Source organism: Tamandua tetradactyla, chromosome 4 (assembly GCF_023851605.1).
Source record: "Tamandua tetradactyla isolate mTamTet1 chromosome 4, mTamTet1.pri, whole genome shotgun sequence".
In the NCBI taxonomy this organism is placed as follows: Eukaryota; Metazoa; Chordata; class Mammalia; order Pilosa; family Myrmecophagidae; genus Tamandua; species Tamandua tetradactyla.
This window is the reverse complement of record NC_135330.1, coordinates 12,906,067-12,923,313: the sequence shown is the minus strand read 5'-3', so window position 1 is coordinate 12,923,313 and position 17,247 is coordinate 12,906,067. Positions and strand designations below refer to the sequence as shown.

At 53.9% G+C, this 17,247-nt stretch overlaps 2 protein-coding genes across 4 annotated transcripts in view; both read left to right on the top strand.

Annotated features, from left to right (window-relative positions):
* The first annotated feature begins 913 nt into the window (after nucleotides 1-913).
* On the top strand, nucleotides 914-8,589 carry TAGLN2 (transgelin 2). 3 transcript variants are annotated; one of them, XM_077156602.1, is made up of 5 exons: nucleotides 914-1,046; nucleotides 6,239-6,437; nucleotides 6,893-7,067; nucleotides 7,355-7,457; nucleotides 7,781-8,589. In XM_077156602.1, exons 2-5 carry the CDS (start codon nucleotides 6,258-6,260, stop codon nucleotides 7,920-7,922), a joined length of 600 nt encoding a protein of 199 aa, XP_077012717.1. In that variant the 5' UTR covers nucleotides 914-1,046; nucleotides 6,239-6,257; the 3' UTR covers nucleotides 7,923-8,589. The 3 variants fall into 3 exon arrangements, with proteins under 3 accessions (XP_077012717.1, XP_077012718.1, XP_077012719.1); XM_077156603.1 differs by lacking the exon at nucleotides 914-1,046 and adding an exon at nucleotides 1,422-1,552; XM_077156604.1 differs by lacking the exon at nucleotides 914-1,046 and adding an exon at nucleotides 3,511-3,630.
* Nucleotides 8,590-11,532: 2,943 nt separating this feature from the next.
* The window catches only part of CFAP45 (cilia and flagella associated protein 45), a 35,087-nt gene continuing 29,372 nt past the window's right edge, over nucleotides 11,533-17,247 (top strand). The window contains exon 1 of the mRNA XM_077156597.1: nucleotides 11,533-11,634. The gene's annotated coding sequence lies outside the window, so the exon portion shown is untranslated. The remainder of the gene's footprint in view (nucleotides 11,635-17,247) is intronic.

Genomic DNA, 17,247 nt, shown 5'->3' with positions numbered 1-17,247 from the left:
AACAAGCACAGAGTGCTTTAGTAATTTGCCCCAAAGTCACACAGCTGGTAAGCAGCCGGATCGGCCATAAGCCCGTCAAAAAAGAGAAAGAGCACTCCAGGCAGAGGGACAGAATTAAAACGCTTGTCCCACCAAGGAATTACTTGGTGCTACTGGAATACAGGCTGATTAGGGTTGGGGGGAGGGGACAAAAAGATGGTGGGGTGGGGACTAGTTGATGTCCTTGAAGACTCAACTAAACAGGGGACTAGATGCACCATATGTAGAGAGGACACTCTACTGGTGGGACCTCAGCCCAGGGAGCCTCTCCAACCCTTGAACGCTGCTTGCCCTCCACCCTTAGGGGCCTCAGAATTCCTGCCAGCCTGCTCCACTGAGGCCGCCTCTTCTCATCCCTCCCCGGACTTAAGCAGATCACTGAGGAGGAGATGAAAAGTGGGGGAAGGAGTCAAATCTGAAACCTGGGTCACAACGTTGACCACGCCCCCTTGGGCTGCGGGCAGGGTTACCTCACCGTGGGTTCCTGCCCAGGCTTGAAGATGGTGGCCAGCAGGAACGCGTGGAGGTGCTGTCCCGGCCTGCAAGCTCCGGGCCTATCACACCCTCGTCAGTTGGTGGGTGGTGGTGGTGGTATCTTCTTGTGCCTCCATTTGCCTCGCCAGCCTTTTTAAACCAGGAGGTTTCTTCCCACATAAACACGCCAGAGTCTTGAGCTAGCCTGGCAGGAAGTTACCAATGGCCGCAAGTCTATGGGCTCTCGTGGGTGAGAGGTTGAGGTACTCACGGATGGAGACCTCTGCAACTGTGCGTAGAGACCCCAGACGCCCCGGGCTCTCTAACCCAACCCCTCGCCCACCGCCTCTATCACTTAAAACATTCCCTTCCGCCTCCGCGCTGCGGCGCCTTTAAACCCTCTCGGCCCTTGCCCCGCCCCTGGCCCGCCCCGTCTGAGGCGGAAGCCTCCTGAAAACCCCCCGCCGGGCCGCGGCGCCCCACTCGCGCTGCAACCCCTGCCGGGAGAGCTCCGCCGTCCAGCCCGCTTGGAGGTGAGCAGGAGGGAAGGGCCCGGGCGGCCGTCGGGGCGAGGGCTGGGGCGGTAGGTACGCGGGTCTGCAGAGAGCAAGAAGCCCGCGCTCGGGATCTGCCCGGAGCATTTAGGGATCGAGGGCTGGGGCCGGACGGGGGTTCCAGGACTGTGCTGCCCCGCCCCACGCTGTCCGCACCTGTCCCCGGCCCTGGCCCGACACTGTTGGGCCATGAGGTAAGGCCAGGCTTGCCAGGGCGCAGACGGAGCGTCCGTCAGGTGCCGACGGAGCGTGGGTCCGGAGCCGCACCCGCCCGCCCCAGGCCGGCCCTCGCAGGGGGAGGAAAGGAGGGCGGCGGGGGTGAGCGGGCGGGTTGCGAGCCACGGCGATTGCCCCGCCCGGCTGCGAGTCCTGGTCCCGCTCCGTGAGACCCGCGCGACTCTTCACGGTTGCAGAAGCACGTGTGGGCATTGCCTGCCCCCTGCCTGCGTCGCCCAAGCCGCGCTGCACGCTCCTTTTCCTGCCAGGTCGCTTTTCTGGGGACCCGGGGTCATGGACCGGGGCTGGGGCAGGGGGGCTCGTGTGCCGGTCCCTCGGCGGCCCCGCTTTCCCCTGTTCGGGCTGAGAGTCGAGGATTCGATCGCTCCTTGGGAGAGTCCCCCGAACTCGGGCGTCTGGGGGGCCGTCACCCTGACGGCGCCCGGGATGCCCCGCGTGCGGGAGGCGGGGAGTTGCCTTCTAGGCTCTCCTGCCCCGCCCGAGCCCTGCTGCCCCATCCCCCCCGTGCCCCCCGCTGCTGGGAAAGCCGGCGGTGGCCGCGGGCGGGCGGGCTGCCCAGACCACTACGTCACCCCAGCGGCGGGCGGGCGAAGGGTGACTCATCCCACAGTAACGGTCAGGGTGTGGCGGCGGTGGCGGGGCTTCCATGGGGACGGCCGAGCAGGGCCGGAAGCGAATGGCCGCCTTGCCCCCGCCCCCAGCCCCCTGCAGGCGTCTTTGAGCTGGTACTAAGGAAGTTCTGGGGTGACCTGGTACCTGTGCGGCAGAAGGAAGCCAAGTGCGGGTGCAGGCGGACTGGGTGAGGGAGGAAACCTGCGGCATGGACGGTGCTGCCCCAGTTCCGTCTGGGCTCCAGAGCACCAGACAGCTCCCCACCTCCAACCCCCTTCCCGTTTCTCCCTCCTGCTCCACCAGGAAGATCTAAAACTTCAGGGAGGGGCCAGCAGAGCCTCACCATCCCAGAACCAACAAACTTCTTTGTCTAACAGCAAACTCACCCCACTCACTACAGCGCCTCGATGCCTCTAATCCTTCCTTCCCTCCATCTCACCTCCTTCCAGAATTTTCAGGTACTGGGCTCTCTAGCTCAGAACACTTTTTACATTCCCAGAGCCTTTTCTCTTTTTCCATACAACTTCTCTGTGTCTGCTTCTCTGCCCCCCCAAGTTGAAACTTCCCTTCTACCTCAGTGCTCTCCATATACCTTCCTTAACCGCCTCCTTGAGAAATCCCTTGCACCTGGCCCTATACCCAAGGACCCGCCTCTGTCCCCAGCACTCAGAGCCTTCTCATCACTCTATCTGCATTGAGTGGGTGTTTCTGCCTGGGGCCCCCACCCTGCCCCCGTTCCTGTGTTTGGTACACAGAAGTCATGGCAACGGCCCCCACCTCAGTCCCTCCTCCCGCTCAAACCGTGTGGCTTCCTGTTTGTTTAGCCTCAACTTTCTCTTCTGCTCACGACTTTTGATGGTGAGGGGACTCTTGATAGGTCTCCCAGCAGTTTTGCTTCTGCCTCTTCTATGGTGCTGCAGTTTGTGGGCAGGTACCCCCGTCACGCCCTTTCAGAATAGCCCAACCCCAAATCTGGGTTGGGAAGTTCTCCTGTGTCACATCTCCACAGAGCATGGATAGTCCCTTTGCCTCCCCAATTAAATTCCCGAGCTAGGAGTCCTCAAGTGTTCCCCCCGCCTTTTGTCTGCCTTTCCTTTGGCATCGCTGTTGGGTGGGGTGAGGTAAACTTCCAGCCCAGACTCTGGGTGGGGCTGAGGGCTAAAAGTGCCCCTTGCAGCTCCTCCCCCTTTGCCCACCGTTGTGAACCTGTGGGTGGGGGCGAGTGTTGTTCTTACGGCTGTGGTCAGCTCTAGGGCTTAGATTACAGCACTGCCAACCCACCTCCCAAGTTGTCCAGCTGTTCTCTTCCCCTGGGATCCCCAGCTCAGGGCATCTCCCACGCCTGCCTTCCAGCTGGGCATATGGCTTCTCCCCGTCCTGGTAGGCAACTTGCTGTTTTCCCTCCCTTCAAAGGAAAACAGGGGCGTCTCTAGGGTGGGCGCTTTCCAACTCTAGCAGCCGCAGCCCATCAGCTCTGGCTGGTTCTTGGGGGTGGGGAGGAGGAACAGCTGCTGGCCAGGCTCAGCCCTCCTGGGGCCGCCCCTCCCCAGAGCCCAACCCTGTGGCTCCCGCACCTCGGGGCGGGGGCTACAGGCTAATGGCCCCAGAGTGGAGCAGAGACACTGCAGCTGGAGGCCGGGGCCCTGCCCTCTGTGACAAGGTTCTGGACTGGGGGAGGGGCCCGCAGCGTCCACCCTCTGCCGTGTGCTCAGAGGTGGGTGTCGGAGGCTGGGTCTGCCTTCTCTCTGGGGGGACATGGGAAGGGTCTGGTTGTTGGCTGTGCTCTCTTCTACTAACCCTCGTGTCCAGGTTAATTATTCTCCTGTCATTTCATTCCCTGTGTCATAGTGATTCCCGAGCTTGAGGCCGCTTGGCCCCTTAGGGACACATCCCTGAGGCCCAGGTGACCCCAGTGAAACTGCTCCTAGAAGAGAGGTCTGGAAACTTGGGCTGGGAAAGGGGGTACTTATGGTGGCAGCAGCCCTAGCCCCCTCCTCTTCCTGCCCAGTCTTCCAGATGTCTCCTTCTGCATCAAAGCTTAGAGGTTTATATAGACTGCGGGGGCTGGGGTGGGTTGCTGGCTGAGGGGGAGTGTGCTGAGCCGTGGGAGCTGGGCTGGGCATGGGAGGGAAGCTTCCCTCCCTTTCTCCTCGGGCCTGGCCACTCACTCCCCTGCCCTCCCCTAGCGGGTGGTCAGGGCGCAAACCAACATTTATCTGGCCCTGCTTTCAGCCCTGGGGGAAGTGGGGGGTGGGTTACTCTTAATGTAGTTTAAAAATAACTGATTTATGGGGAGGATCTGTGCTGGAAACGTGCAGCTTGGTGGAGTCGGAAGGAGCAGCTATGCTGGAGGATGGGGGAGGGGATTGGCCTGAGACACCCCCCGCCCCCATTAAAGGCCTGCCTGGGGCTTTGGGGCTGGGAGGTGTGAGTGTCCACAGATGCTGCTCCTGTCCACTGGCTTCTTGTATAGGAGTAGAGCCCCAAGGCCCGTGGAGAGGGTGGTGGGGTTATTTAACCTGGGGCGCTTTGGAGGGCCCAGCCAGAGTGACTTCATCTCTCAAATCCGGTCGGGCCAGGCCAGGTGTGGGCGAAGGGCTGGCTCCTTTTCCTCTTCTTGAACAGGTGCCTGTCCTTGGAGATCCTCTTTTGTGAGGGCTGGCCCTATGTCAGAGCAGGAGGAAGAGCCCATCCGGGGAGGGGTTAGGGCAGGAAATGGGACTGTGTTCCCTTCTCTGGTTTGGGCTCCCCCCGGGCATCAGCAGTACTCCCCGCACTCACTGGACAGGCCTTAGGCATGGGTCCTGCCTTAGGCATGGGACCTGTGGTGAGGGGGTGGGTGGGGACAGGCTGCCTGCAGTGAGCTCAGGCCAGTGGTCAGGAAACCACCTAGGTCTCACTAACCAAAGTCCTCAAATTAAGTTAAAGAAACCTTCCTGTGTATTTCCCCATCCTTCCCTGTTTTCCACGGTTTCCCTGAGAACACTACCCAAGGCTTCTATTGCTGTTGGCAATAGCAATAAACTCAGTGGCTTAAGAGTACACAAGTTCTAGAGGTCAGACGTCGAGCAGGGGTCTCACTAAGCTAAAATCAGGCACGGCTGCATTCCTTCTGGAGGCTCGAGGAAGAACCCATTGTCTTGCCTTTTCCAGCTTCTAGAGAGCATGCATTGCTTGGCTCATGGCTCCACATCTGTTTCCATCGTCACATCTTCTCTGACTCTTGACTTTCCTGCCTCCGTCTAAAGCTTATAAGAACCTTTGTGATTACATTGAGCCCACCTGGATGACCCAGAGTACTCGCCCCATCTCAAGACCCTTAACCTAATTACATTTGCAAAGTCCCTTTTGCCATGTAAGGTAACATATTCACAGGTTCTGGGAATGAGGCCATGGCCACCTTTAGGCACCTGTGGTTGTACCTACCATAGCTCTTAAAGGGAAATAAAATTCACTTTTACTACCTTGTTTCTCATGGGAAGTTCCTTTTGTCTGCTGAAATCATTTAAGGGCCTCCTCGGACCTACCTCTTTCAGGAAGCCCTCCCAGACTAACTTGCAGATATTCTTAGATTCTTATCTAATATTCAGATATTCTTATCTGAATCCCTGCAGCACGTGGTCTGAACTGCATTCATTGTGTACAGTCTTTATTCTTTTGTACTAAACTTTGTCTCCGTGATGCACTGTGGGCAACTTTAGGATGAAGGATTTGTGTCTTTTCTACCATCCTTAGTATGAATAGTAAATGCTCAATTAAAAGCTAGTGGTTGATTGAGGGTAGATCCATCCAACCCTCCAGCTCCTAGCACAGGTTTCCCAAGCTGCTCCATTTTCTTCCTCCTCTTCCTGAATAATTCTCCTTCTAGGGCTACAAAGATCAGGGTTAGGGTTAGAATGAGCAGTTTGCCTTTATTAAACCTGAGCAGCCAAATGGGGTTGAACTCCCAGTCTTGGACTCATTGACCCCTTATTCTACTCAAGTAGGTTTTATACTTCATTTTATATTTCTTTCTAGTAGTAGAAGCATATGTTCAAATAAAATCTACTAGGGAACCTCAATATAATAAACAGACAGCTTTTCATTGGGATGCGGGTCTCCAGAGACAGTCTGCATGGCTCCACGATACCACCCAGGCTTCTGAGCAGTGCTGTTCTGGCCCATAGCCAGGGTCAAGGCAAAGATCTCTCTCACTTGGCAGCAGCTCTGACCTCACCTTTGCGGCCCACCCTGGGGTAGATGGTGTGTGTCACTGCAGGCAGAATACCCTGTCCTAGGGGCAGCAGAGTGCTGACTGCAGGCCTGGTGTGTCTTCTCCTCAGCTACCCACCACCCTGCAGCATGGCCAACAGGGGACCTGCCTATGGTCTCAGTCGGGAGGTGCAGCAGAAGATCGAGAAACAGTATGATATGGACCTGGAGCAGATCCTGATCCAGTGGATCACCACCCAGTGCCGCAAGGACGTGGGCCGGCCCCAGCCTGGGCGTGAGAACTTCCAGAACTGGCTCAAGGATGGCACGGTGAGAGCTCGGCCCACCTCAGTCTTGCCAGTGCTGGGGGAACAGGGCTAGGTCTGAAGACTGAGGGCACCCATCCCAACTTCTTCCTAAACCTGAAATCTTTATCATGCAGAGAATCCACACTTTCTTCTCTCTCCACCAAGTGAAGGGTGAGCGTAACTGTACTTTCCCTGCAGCAGGAAGGTCCTAGGTGACACTAGGGAAGAATATCTCTTAAGAAAGAATCGTGGGAGAGTCAGAGAAATACTGGAAGAGCCAGGAAAGACTAAACAGTGGCTTTTCATACTGGGCTTAGAGGCAGGGGACTGGGCAAGAAGGACCCTTGGGGCTTCTTCCAAATGCTGGAGTCTGAGCAGCCTTCAGGTAGAAGAAAAACCTCTCTGGTCCCCTGCCTCTAGTGCATGGGGGCAGTAGGCATGTCCTCAGTCTCTGCAAACCCTCTGTTCTTCACTCAGGTGCTGTGTGAGCTTATTAACGGACTGTATCCTGAGGGTCAGGCCCCTGTCAAGAAGATCCAATCCTCCACTATGGCCTTCAAGCAGATGGAGCAGATCTCTCAGTTCCTGCAAGCAGCTGAGCGCTACGGCATTAACACTACCGACATCTTCCAGACTGTGGACCTCTGGGAAGGTGGGCCAGGGCCTCGGGAGCTGTTCTCTGGGAGACCAGAGACTGGGCTGGGCCATTTGGACCAGGGAGAAGGGACAGGTTTTCCTTGAGGACAAAGAGGGCTATATGCGTGTGTTTTATGGGGAAGTTGGCCATGTTGGGGTTTAGGGTAGAGAAAGGATATGGGGAGGAAGTGTAAAAAGAACTAGGAGGCCAGGGTTGCTGGCTGGCTTAGCGATGGAGGTAGAACTCTGGCATCTAAGGGCCCTAATCCTGTCAAGATCAACACGTCCTCTTCTCCTTCCCAGGGAAGAACATGGCTTGTGTACAGCGGACACTGATGAATCTGGGTGGGCTGGCGGTAGCCCGGGACGATGGGCTCTTCTCTGGGGATCCCAACTGGTTTCCTAAGTAAGTATTGCTGGGGCAGCTGCAGCACTCAGACAGGCACAGCCTCCCTGCCCCTTCCTGTCCCAGCCGATGTTTCTCTAGCAGCTGGCCCTTTACAAAACACTTTGACACTTGTCATCTCCCTAAATCCTCACAGCTCCCTCTGGGATGGCAAGTGATTGTCCCGTCTGAGAGATGAGGAACTGGCTTTGGAGAGCTTAAGGGCTCTCTCGGGGGCAGAGGGGGAGCCAGCGCTTGAGCCCATGGTGAAGCTGGTGCTCAGGGAAGTGATTTATGGGAGCAGCCTCTGATCTCCTCCTAACAAGCACTCCCTTCCCACCCAGGAAATCCAAGGAGAACCCCCGGAACTTCTCTGACAACCAGCTGCAAGAGGGCAAGAACGTGATTGGGTTACAGATGGGCACCAACCGCGGGGCGTCTCAAGCAGGCATGACCGGCTACGGGATGCCACGCCAGATCCTCTGATGCTGCCCCCACCCTGCCCCTGCCCGCCCGTGAATGGTTAATATATATATATGTGTGTGTGTTTGTGTATTTTAGCAGTCACATTCCCTGACACTCGCCGGAGTTCTCAAGCTCCTCTCTGTCAGGGTGGGGGCCTGGCCCATCCTATCATCTCTGGGGGTGCCCAATGGCAGCTTCTCCCCCATGCTTATTAATACATTCCCTTCTCCAAACCCACCCAAACTGGACCAACTGGCCTCTTCTTTTTCCCTAGGACCAAATTTTGGGGGCCTCATCCCTTGCCCAATTCCTTTTTTCTTTCTCTCCAGCCTCTATTCCCAGGGCTGTGTGCCCTCAATCCATTCCTTGCCTTCTGGACTTCTGATGCCAAATGGCCTTCCTTCCACCTCCCCCACAGCTGTGGCTGCAAGGACCTAATTTATAGGGAGGGGCCTGTGGCAGCTGCCACCCCAGCCACAGCTGGACTGCGCTCACCACACATCGGGGGCAGCCCTCCCCAGTGGAGGCCCCCTTGGCTTCTCATTTTCCATTCCCCTTGCTGTGGCTAAGGGAGGGGGGCGGGATGAGGGGACAGAGGAGGGAGGGCTGCCCTCCAGGGTTTGGGGCTTGAGGAATGTGAGTTTTGCTGATTTAAATAAAAAATTCCAGTCGTTTTTTTTTGGATGGACTTTGGCTGTGTCTGGAGCTACTGTGCCCATGGTGGAGAAGGGAGAGGAATGCTGTGAAAATGCAATGAACGGTACAGGGGAAGAGGGCCTTGGGATGCAAGATTGCAGTCTGAACCCCTGTCTTAGATTTCCTCCCCCACTGTGTTTCTCATTTGGTTTAGGTGAGGGTGGTTGGGTGGAGAAGAGACAGCTGCCCTTGTGCTGGGGCCTTGAGGTGTTGGCAGCGTCCACAGAGAGTTCGCCCAGCTGGGGTTGGCTGTGGACACACAGGAGTCCCGACCTTGCTGCCTCCAAGTGGGAGGCTCCTCAGGCAGCCTTGGGGCGAGGTGACCTCCGTTGGTTGGGCCAGCTTGAGGGCCTGGGGTCGGGGATTGCTGTGGTGAGGAGGAGCTGGGAAGCCGGGAGATGAGCAGGAGTGAGTTGGTGGCAGTGGCTGGAGGCTTGTTGATTAATTCCAGGCATCTGAGAGGCTGCATGCAGGAAGCGCCTAGGAACAGAGCTTCCCTTCTGGATGGATGACCTCAGATCAGGATAATCATTATGGAATTAGGTTGTCCTCAGCCCTGGCCCAGATGTGAATGTCCCACCCATGGTTTCCAACCCCCAGGTTTCACTTTTATCCCAAACCTGCGCCTTCCCAAGGAGAACCTGAGGACCCTGGGTCAGCCTCCCATAGCAGCTCTCACTCCCATTAGCCTCAGGGGCCTGTCCTCTAACGTCCCTCTCCCTGTTTCTACTCTAGGAGGGGAAAACCACAGTACTGTGGCTGAGGGTGACAAATCATGCAGTGGCTTATGACCAGAGGGTTTTCATTCTCCTTGTCCCCACATATGCTCTTCCTTAGTCCTCTACCAAGGAGCCTGCTAGGTGCCAGACCCCATGCCAGTGCTTCCCATGAGCCCACAGCTTAGTGGCTCTCAGGCTTATCCCAATACCACGAAAGAGATGGGATTTGCTTGCTTGCTGTACTCCCATGGGCTGTGGCACAGGTAAGATAGGCCGCAGTTTATGTGCGAATTCCCAAGAGATTAGCTATCAGTCGACCCCTTTATCTGCCATTCAGGAAGGCTTTGTGGAATGCAAGTGCCTGAGAATGATGTCATTGCAGAGAAAGCATGGAATTCGCTGATATTTATGCAAAAAAAAAAACCCTTTGCAAGCTCCCCTAATTTAACTATTAATAGTCACACGCCACAGAACTTCCTGAGACACACAGTGTGCTACAGTTTACCAAGGTGGAGAAAAAGTTCTCACAATAGGGGTGAGGCTCACCCATGGGGTGGATATTCCTGTTTTTGCTTTTTCCCCAAATTTGTCCTCAGATGGAGACATGGGTCGCAGAAGGGACAAGTAACGTGCCTAAGGCCATAGCAAGTAAGTGGAGCAGCAGGGATTTGATCTGCAAGCGTGGAGAGCCCATCCTGTTTCAGGCTCTGCAAGAAGTGGAGCTGGAGAGGGATTGGAGGAGAGAGATTGGGCCAGTTCCCTCCTTGGTAAACTGGAGATAATAATCAATCCCTACCTCACTGGGTTGCTATGAGGATTTCATGAAGCTGTATGTGGAAAGCACTTTGCATAGGGCCTAGCACAGAGTAAGTGCTCAAGAAGTGGAAGGGTGGGGGAGAAAAGTGGCAGTTTATATGAACACTGAGCTGGGAGAGTGATAAGACAGAGAATACCCGGGGGCACCGTGAGCTTTCACCACTGCCCACAGATGGCCTGACGGACCCTGTCCTTCAATCTCTGGAATAACTTTAAGCCAAATACCTACCTCAGCTGTGGGGCTGGCCTGCCTTGTGGGTGTAAGTGCCACTGACCAGGAAGCTCCTTTGGGAATCTTGAGGTCTCTCCTTAATCCATGGCACTGCAGGTTCAGCTCCTTTCCATGGAACTGGCTTCTACTGACACCTCGAAATTTGGTTTCGTTTTGTTGTTGTTGTTGACTTTTTAGCATTTTGTCCCATCTGAAGTAGCAATTCATCCCAAGTTTGGCCTCGCTGCTCTCTCCTGGCTTTTTTGGCAGTTTTCCCCACCTTGGCCTTATCTCTTGTGGGTTCCAGCCCTGGGGTCAGGAAAAAGAATGACACATCCCGCCCTCATTCTCCATGGCCTCTGCACGGGTGTTTCATAACACACTGTACTTGCAGGACCGTTGCTGATCCCTGGGTCATCCTCCTTCTAGATCTCCACATGGCGGAGATCTTTATTCAAATCTCCTTGGGATCTGTATTCAAATGTCACCTTCATAGCAAAGCTTGTCTTGACCAGCCTGCCCCCCTCCAGCCTACACCCCATCCTCCTTCCCTGCTTTGTGTTATCGCCAGCTATGCACACAATATACTTTACTTAGTTATTTTGCTTCCACCCATATAATGTACATTATACAAGGGGAGGATTTTTGTTGGTTTTGCACCTGGAGAAAGGTATCCGGCATGTGGTGTCAGGTAAATATTTGTTGAATGAATGAATGAATGAATGGATATCACACTATTTTCATGCTTCTCAGTTCTCTGGCTTGGAAACAAGGTTTCCACTCGGCCCAGGATCCCAGCAACCCAGCCTGTCACTGGCTCTGAGATGGAACCCAGCTCATTTGTCAGCTTCCAATGCTTCCTTATTGTTCCTTTCCAGAAGGTCAAGACCTGAGACGCTCTGCTCCCTTTAGCCAGAGGGATGAAAGTCAGAAAGGATGAAGGTGGTGTGTGTACTCGGGGCAAATGGAGGGTGCACGGGCGATTTGGGAAAAAAGAATAGGAGGAGGGCAGGTAGAAGAGGGAGGGACTAATTTCAGTGCATTGTCTGAACTGCTTGTCTTCAATTCACTCCTTGTCCTCAGCCTTGAAGTGGAAAATCACTGCGGAGGTGGAGAGTAAGGAGGCTTGGCCTTTGGTGGCCAATGCAGAGGCGAGCTGGGGCAGGGAGACGTTGGGGGGGGGGGGGCGGGCAGAGGAGGCGGTGTAGCAGGAAGACGGTTTCAGAGGCTCCTCTGAGTTGGGTTCGCCTTCTGGTGAAAAGCATCCAGATGCGTGTGAGTGTGCATTCAGGTGTGTGAGAACTCCGGAGGATCTGTTCTGGGGGTGGAGGGAGGGAAGAGATGGATCTGCGACTGTGTGTGTAGGCTTGCCTATTTGATTACCAAGCACTGGGGACTGTGGGCAAAGAGGCACGAAGGAAGTGTGGGTCCTGTGTGCCTGGGCGTAAGCATAAGCCTCTGTGTGTTTGTACCTGGCTCTGTGGAGAACAATATGTCCCACTCCTGCCTCTACTGAGGGAAACCTTGAGAGCTTGGCAAAAGGCCCAAGGGGCAGTGGAACAGGGAAAGGGTTGGAAGATCAGGCCCCAGGGAGAGAACAGTAAAGGGCCTGGGATTAACTCTGTTGAAGAGAAGGCTAAAAGGGAAATTAGTAACTGTCTCTTTGCAAAGAAATGGTTTTCTTCCCAGTGGCCAGGGAAGTAGATTGGAAGAAATTGTGCCGTAGTGGCAACTAGAGAAATTTAGGTAAGACAGGGGAAAACATTCTTCTTCAGAAGGAATAATGTCTTCAATAAAACGGGGCATCTCATCATCTGGAGGTGGGAAAAGGACAGCTCTGCCTGGGCGGGCTCATGCACACACCCATTTTTTTTTCATTCCCGTGTTCATTCATTCAACAATCATTGAGGTCCTACTCTGTGTCAAGCCTAGGGGGGATGTGAAGATGACTAGTACACGATCTCTTTGCTCAGATTGCTAGTCCTGTAGGAGAGAGAACACATTGATGGGAGTCACGATAACTCAGGGAGCCAAGGATAAGTGCCTCTGCAGAAATTCAAACACGGTTCTGTGGGTGCCTCACTCCCAAACCTCCCCGAGCCCTGGATGACTCCCTGGGTGGTGGCCGGTAGTGGTATCAGGGAAGTTAATGTGTCCCACGGATCCTCTCCCTGCCCTGCCCAAGAGAAAGGAGCCCTCACTGGCCCTGTGGGGTGGGGGCTGGTAAAGAGGCCTGAGTCAGGATGAGGGCCTGGGACTGGGTGGGACTCAGGGCAGATCAGCCTCACGGGGGGAGGGGTCTTACAAACACCTTCTCAGGTACTGGGGCTGTGCCCCGTTTCCCATCACTGTTGGCAAGACTTGCATTTTGAACTGTTTTTCCATTAGAGAAGTATAGTTTAGTGTGGGACTGAATCATAATGATGATGTTGGTACTGCCATTTTTCTACTAGTTACCATGCTAGGTGCTTTACCTATACTTTGTATTTGTCCTTTCATTATTTCAAAAGATATTTTTTGAGCATCTATTCAGGGCATTGCCTGGATGCTGGGGGAAACAGCAGTTAGAAAGACGAATATGGTTCCTGTCCTTCTGGGAGGAGCTGGATAAGCAAAGAGGTATTTCTAACACAATGTGGCATGTGGCAAAACAAGGGGAGTCCAGGTGCTGTGAGAATCCAGCCTCGTGGGGAGGGGCTCCGGTGAAGGTGTCTGGAAGATGGCAAAGTCAGAAGGGGAGGACAGTGGTGGTGAGGAGGAGGCAGGGGTATCCAAGGCAGGAGATGCGGTGTGTGTATAGGCTGGAGGCAAGAATGTGCTGAATGACTGGACTGTAGAATATATGTGTGTCTAGAGGCATTAGAAGTGGGGTGTTGAGATACGTAATTGAAAAGGAAAGTCAGGGCCAGGTCATCAAAGCGGCTTCATAGTCAAGTTAACAGTTTTGGCCATTTCATTGAAAGTGTGGGGAGCCACTGAAAGGTTTTAAACAGGGGGATGAGAAGATGCAAGTTGTGTTTTAGAATGTTTCTAGAGGATGCAGGATAGAGAACAGCCTTGGATGGAGGGAAGACAGGCAGGCAGATTTTAGGAGACTACTGCAGCCAGGAGTTCAGGCTCAAGTGGAACGTGAAGAGGAGAGAGGTCAAGGAAGACAGACTTCTGGCCTCAGCAACTGTACAGTAATGACTTTTGCCTTTAAAACGAAGTTTGGACTTTTGTCCTTGCTCCTGGGAGATAACCTCTAAATCTTCTGGACTTTCCCAGCGATTGGACTGTCTTTGGTTATTCATGGTGGGCCAGGGCTCCTGCCTGATGGATCATATGCTGATGAGAGGACAGATGGGGCCGGCCACACCAGCAGCCTCATGGTGGCTAGCTGGCCACACCAGAAGGACCAACCATAAGACTAGGAGCTTGGGGCTTTGAGCCACATCATGTCATAGGGGACATGGGCAGGAGATTGAGTTCAACTATGTGAGCAGAGATTCCATCCACCATGCCTATGTAATAAAATCCCAGATAAACTCGGGACACTCAAAGTTCAAGTGAACTTCCATGAATGAGAAAGACATTTCTGTGCTTGGAGAATGATGAGCTCTGACTCCAGGTGGAGAAGACACAGAAGCTTACCTTTGAGACCCTCCAAGACCGCGCCCTATGCTCTATTCTTTTGGCTTCTTCTTATTTATATCCCTTTCTTATAGTAGTTGTTAGTACAGTTATTTCAATGAGTTCTGTGCATTATTCCAGTGGATTATCAAATCCATAGGGGTGGTGGGAAACCCTAAATTTGTAGCCAGCTGATCAGAAGTGTGTGTGGGTGGCCTGGGATCCTGAACTTGCAGTTGATTGCTGAAGAACTGTCTGTAGAGGTTTGCTCTTCTCCTGTGGAGTCAGGCCTAACTCTGAGTGGTTAACAGTCAGAATTGAATTGAATTGAGGTACTGGACTAGTACCTGAGTACTAGTTGGTGACTGAAATTTTTGCAGTCTTTATAGCAACTGAGCGATTGCTGAGTCTCGCTGAGATAGGTGAGAAAAAGCTTGGCATCAAGTTAAAATATTATTCTCTTCCATCTTCCCTCAAGGAAACTGAGGCTCAGAGACCAGAAGTAACTTGCTGAACTTCCCAGCTAGTGCAGAACTGGGATATAAACTTTGTCAACAGAAACGTAAGCTTTCTGCACACCCTCTCGCTGCTCTGGGGTAGGTTCAGCCTGCAGCCCTGGTGAGCTGAGGTTTGACTGTGGGTGGAGGCCACGGTGACAGCTGAGGAAGGGAGAGGTCAGGCCTGGGGAAGAAGTTCAGGAAGTTCAGCTCCGCAGCAGCCACCCCTCCAAGGCAGAGGAAGCACTGGCGACTTCAGAAAGGAACTGACAGAGAGGCTGAGGTCCTGTTCTCTGGGGTTTTTGTCCTAAAGCTTTCTGACCTTTTCAAATCCCCTAAGAATGCCCAACTTCTAGCTCCACAATAAAAACCATCACAACCACAGGGAGCAGCACTGCTGGCCCTTGCATATCCATTATTAACTCCAGGGAGCCTTGCATTGTCTTGGTAAAGCTTTAGCATTATTATATCCTTCAGAGAGAAGAGAGAACCAAGACCTACCGGCTTGAAGTGATTTGCCCAAATGACCCAGGATCCTTGAGAGTGGAAAGCACACTTTGTCTATTTGTATGGCCCACATTTGTCAACAGTGCCTGGCACAGACAGAACTCAAAGTTCATGGTTTTGAAACGGTTCTGCATGTACTAGAAGCTGGGTCTTTGGATTCCTGGACACTCTCTGGAAGTTGAGAAAATATCCAAACCCAAGGATCTCTGGAGATAGAGTTGGCTGTGGATTCCAGTGGGTACAGAATGATCTGAGGTGCCCAGTCCCCATGCTCTATCTGTCCCCAACCCTGCCACATGGAGTCCCAAATTCTTGGACCTTTGTCTGTCCTCTGAGTGAGGTTTGCAGACTACCAGCATTGGAATCACCTGGGATGCTTGTTAGAAATGCAGATTCCAGTTAGACCTTTAGACTTACACACTGAGAATCTATGGTGGTAGAGGTGGTAGGGGATGGTGTCTTGAATTTGCATTTTAAACAGGTTTCCCCTATAATTCTGATACAGTTTCGCCCTGAGGTTCAGTGGGAAGTTTCTCCAACTAGAAAATTTTGGTCTGGGAGGGACCTGGCCTGAAGCCTTCTCTGGGGAAGCAAGTGCCACTGAACAGGAGTTGTCCCCACCCCCCACCCTGCACTGTTTGGGGACTGTGGCTGCGTTGCCAGGGGAACCAGGCTGTGGAACTTCCTGGCTTTGGCGGTTTTCCCCTCCTTGGCCTTATCTCAGCATCCGCCACCCAGTCCAGGGCCCGTGCTGGTCACGTAGGAGAAGCTGGTGCCAGGCGCATGAAGGCGTGTCCAGGGCTACGGCTGGCCCAAGTACTTGGGCAGGAGGGTGGACATGTGGTTCTGAAGAAGGCTGGAGGCTGCAGATTTGTTAGGTTTTTTTCTGAGGGCTCGGAATAGGGGTGCGGAGGTCCTCTGGGAGTGGGGGGGGGGTGCGGAAGCTGCCACCAGCTTGAGGTGCTTCTCGGCCAACCCTCCAGTGATTCATCTCCTCTTCCATTCCTCCCCTGGGCTGGGGGAGGTGGGCCCTCATGACATCGCTGTGCATTTCTTTTGGGCTTCTGCCCTGTGCCCTTTCTTCCGTCCCTTCCTGCCCCCCCATCTGGTGTCCCAGGGATGACCCCACAACCTCCAGTCCCACCCACTTTCATCACCCACTCCATTGCCTGCCCACCCCAACTCTTCCTCTTTCTGCCTCCCCCACCTCTCTGCCCCATTTGGGGCCTGTCACTCTCTGGATAGCATGGAGGTCTAAAAGTGCTCAAAATGCCAAAAAGAAAGAGAGTCTTCAATAAAGAGAGAAGGCAGTCGAGTTTGAGCAAAATAATTTAAGTATATATGTTTTAAACAAAGTAGTTTTGGGAAGAATTTAAGGCAGTTTCGAGAGTTCAAGTATTTCAGGAAGCAGGGGAACAGTGAGATAGCCTCTCTGGCAGCCATGCAAGTTAAAGGATTTATGCTCTGATTCCTGATCATGTTTATACTACACCAAGGACAAAGGCTTGCCCCCATACCCCCAGCCTCTGGGAGAAGGAAAAGGGGAGAGAATGACAGGCACTGTGCAAATTGGTTTTCGAGCCTGGTTTAAAAGAGCCTCAGCCTCTGTTTCAGGCTGTTACCCCATCTTACAGATGAGGAAACAAGGTCGAGGGGGAAGTCTCTCGGTTACAAGCGCTGAGCCAGGTGTCAGAGTCTGCTAGTCTGTCCAAAAGCAGCCACCGTGTTCCTTCTTCCACCCTGCTGCCCAGGGAACGGAGGGCCCAGGAGAGCTTCTTCCAAGGCCCTCTTAGAAGGAATTATCATCCATGAACTAAGCCTAGAGGAGACGTACTTTATTAAGAAACACATAAGCACCCTGTAATTCCCTTCGTGGGTGGTCAATCATCCCCTGCATGGGAGCAGAAGCTGTGCCGGGCAATGGGGACACAGGCAGTGGGGCCCCCTGCCAGGAAGTATCCCCCAGGACGCGCGCAGAGAAGGAGTTCTGAGAAAACGTGAGAGAAATAGACCGTCACTAACAAGGAGATACAGGCGCTTAACCCGAACTCTGCCGCAGCAATGTGGCAACCCCAACTCTTTTTTGCCCATTCCAAATAGCAAAGTGGCCCTGCTCCCCCCAGCCCCATCCCACCTTCTACCCCTCTTCTGCATCCGAGCTGCCGTCCTGTGCAGCTCCCATTCCTGTGCTTCTAGGCGTAGAGAGAGAGAGAAAGAGAGGGAGGAAGGGAGGGGAGAGGGGGGAGGGAGGGAGGGAGGGAGGGAGGGAAGGAGAGAGAGAGACAGAG

Bases quoted from the DNA above. Each gene is read 5' to 3' on its own strand.
- TAGLN2 (XM_077156602.1), top strand. From the start codon at position 6,258: ATGGCCAACAGGGGACCTGCCTATGGTCTCAGTCGGGAGGTGCAGCAG. The intron at 6,438-6,892 runs GTGAGAGCTCGG...TTCTTCACTCAG, and splicing joins ACTGGCTCAAGGATGGCACG to GTGCTGTGTGAGCTTATTAA. The intron at 7,458-7,780 runs GTAAGTATTGCT...CTTCCCACCCAG, and splicing joins GATCCCAACTGGTTTCCTAA to GAAATCCAAGGAGAACCCCC.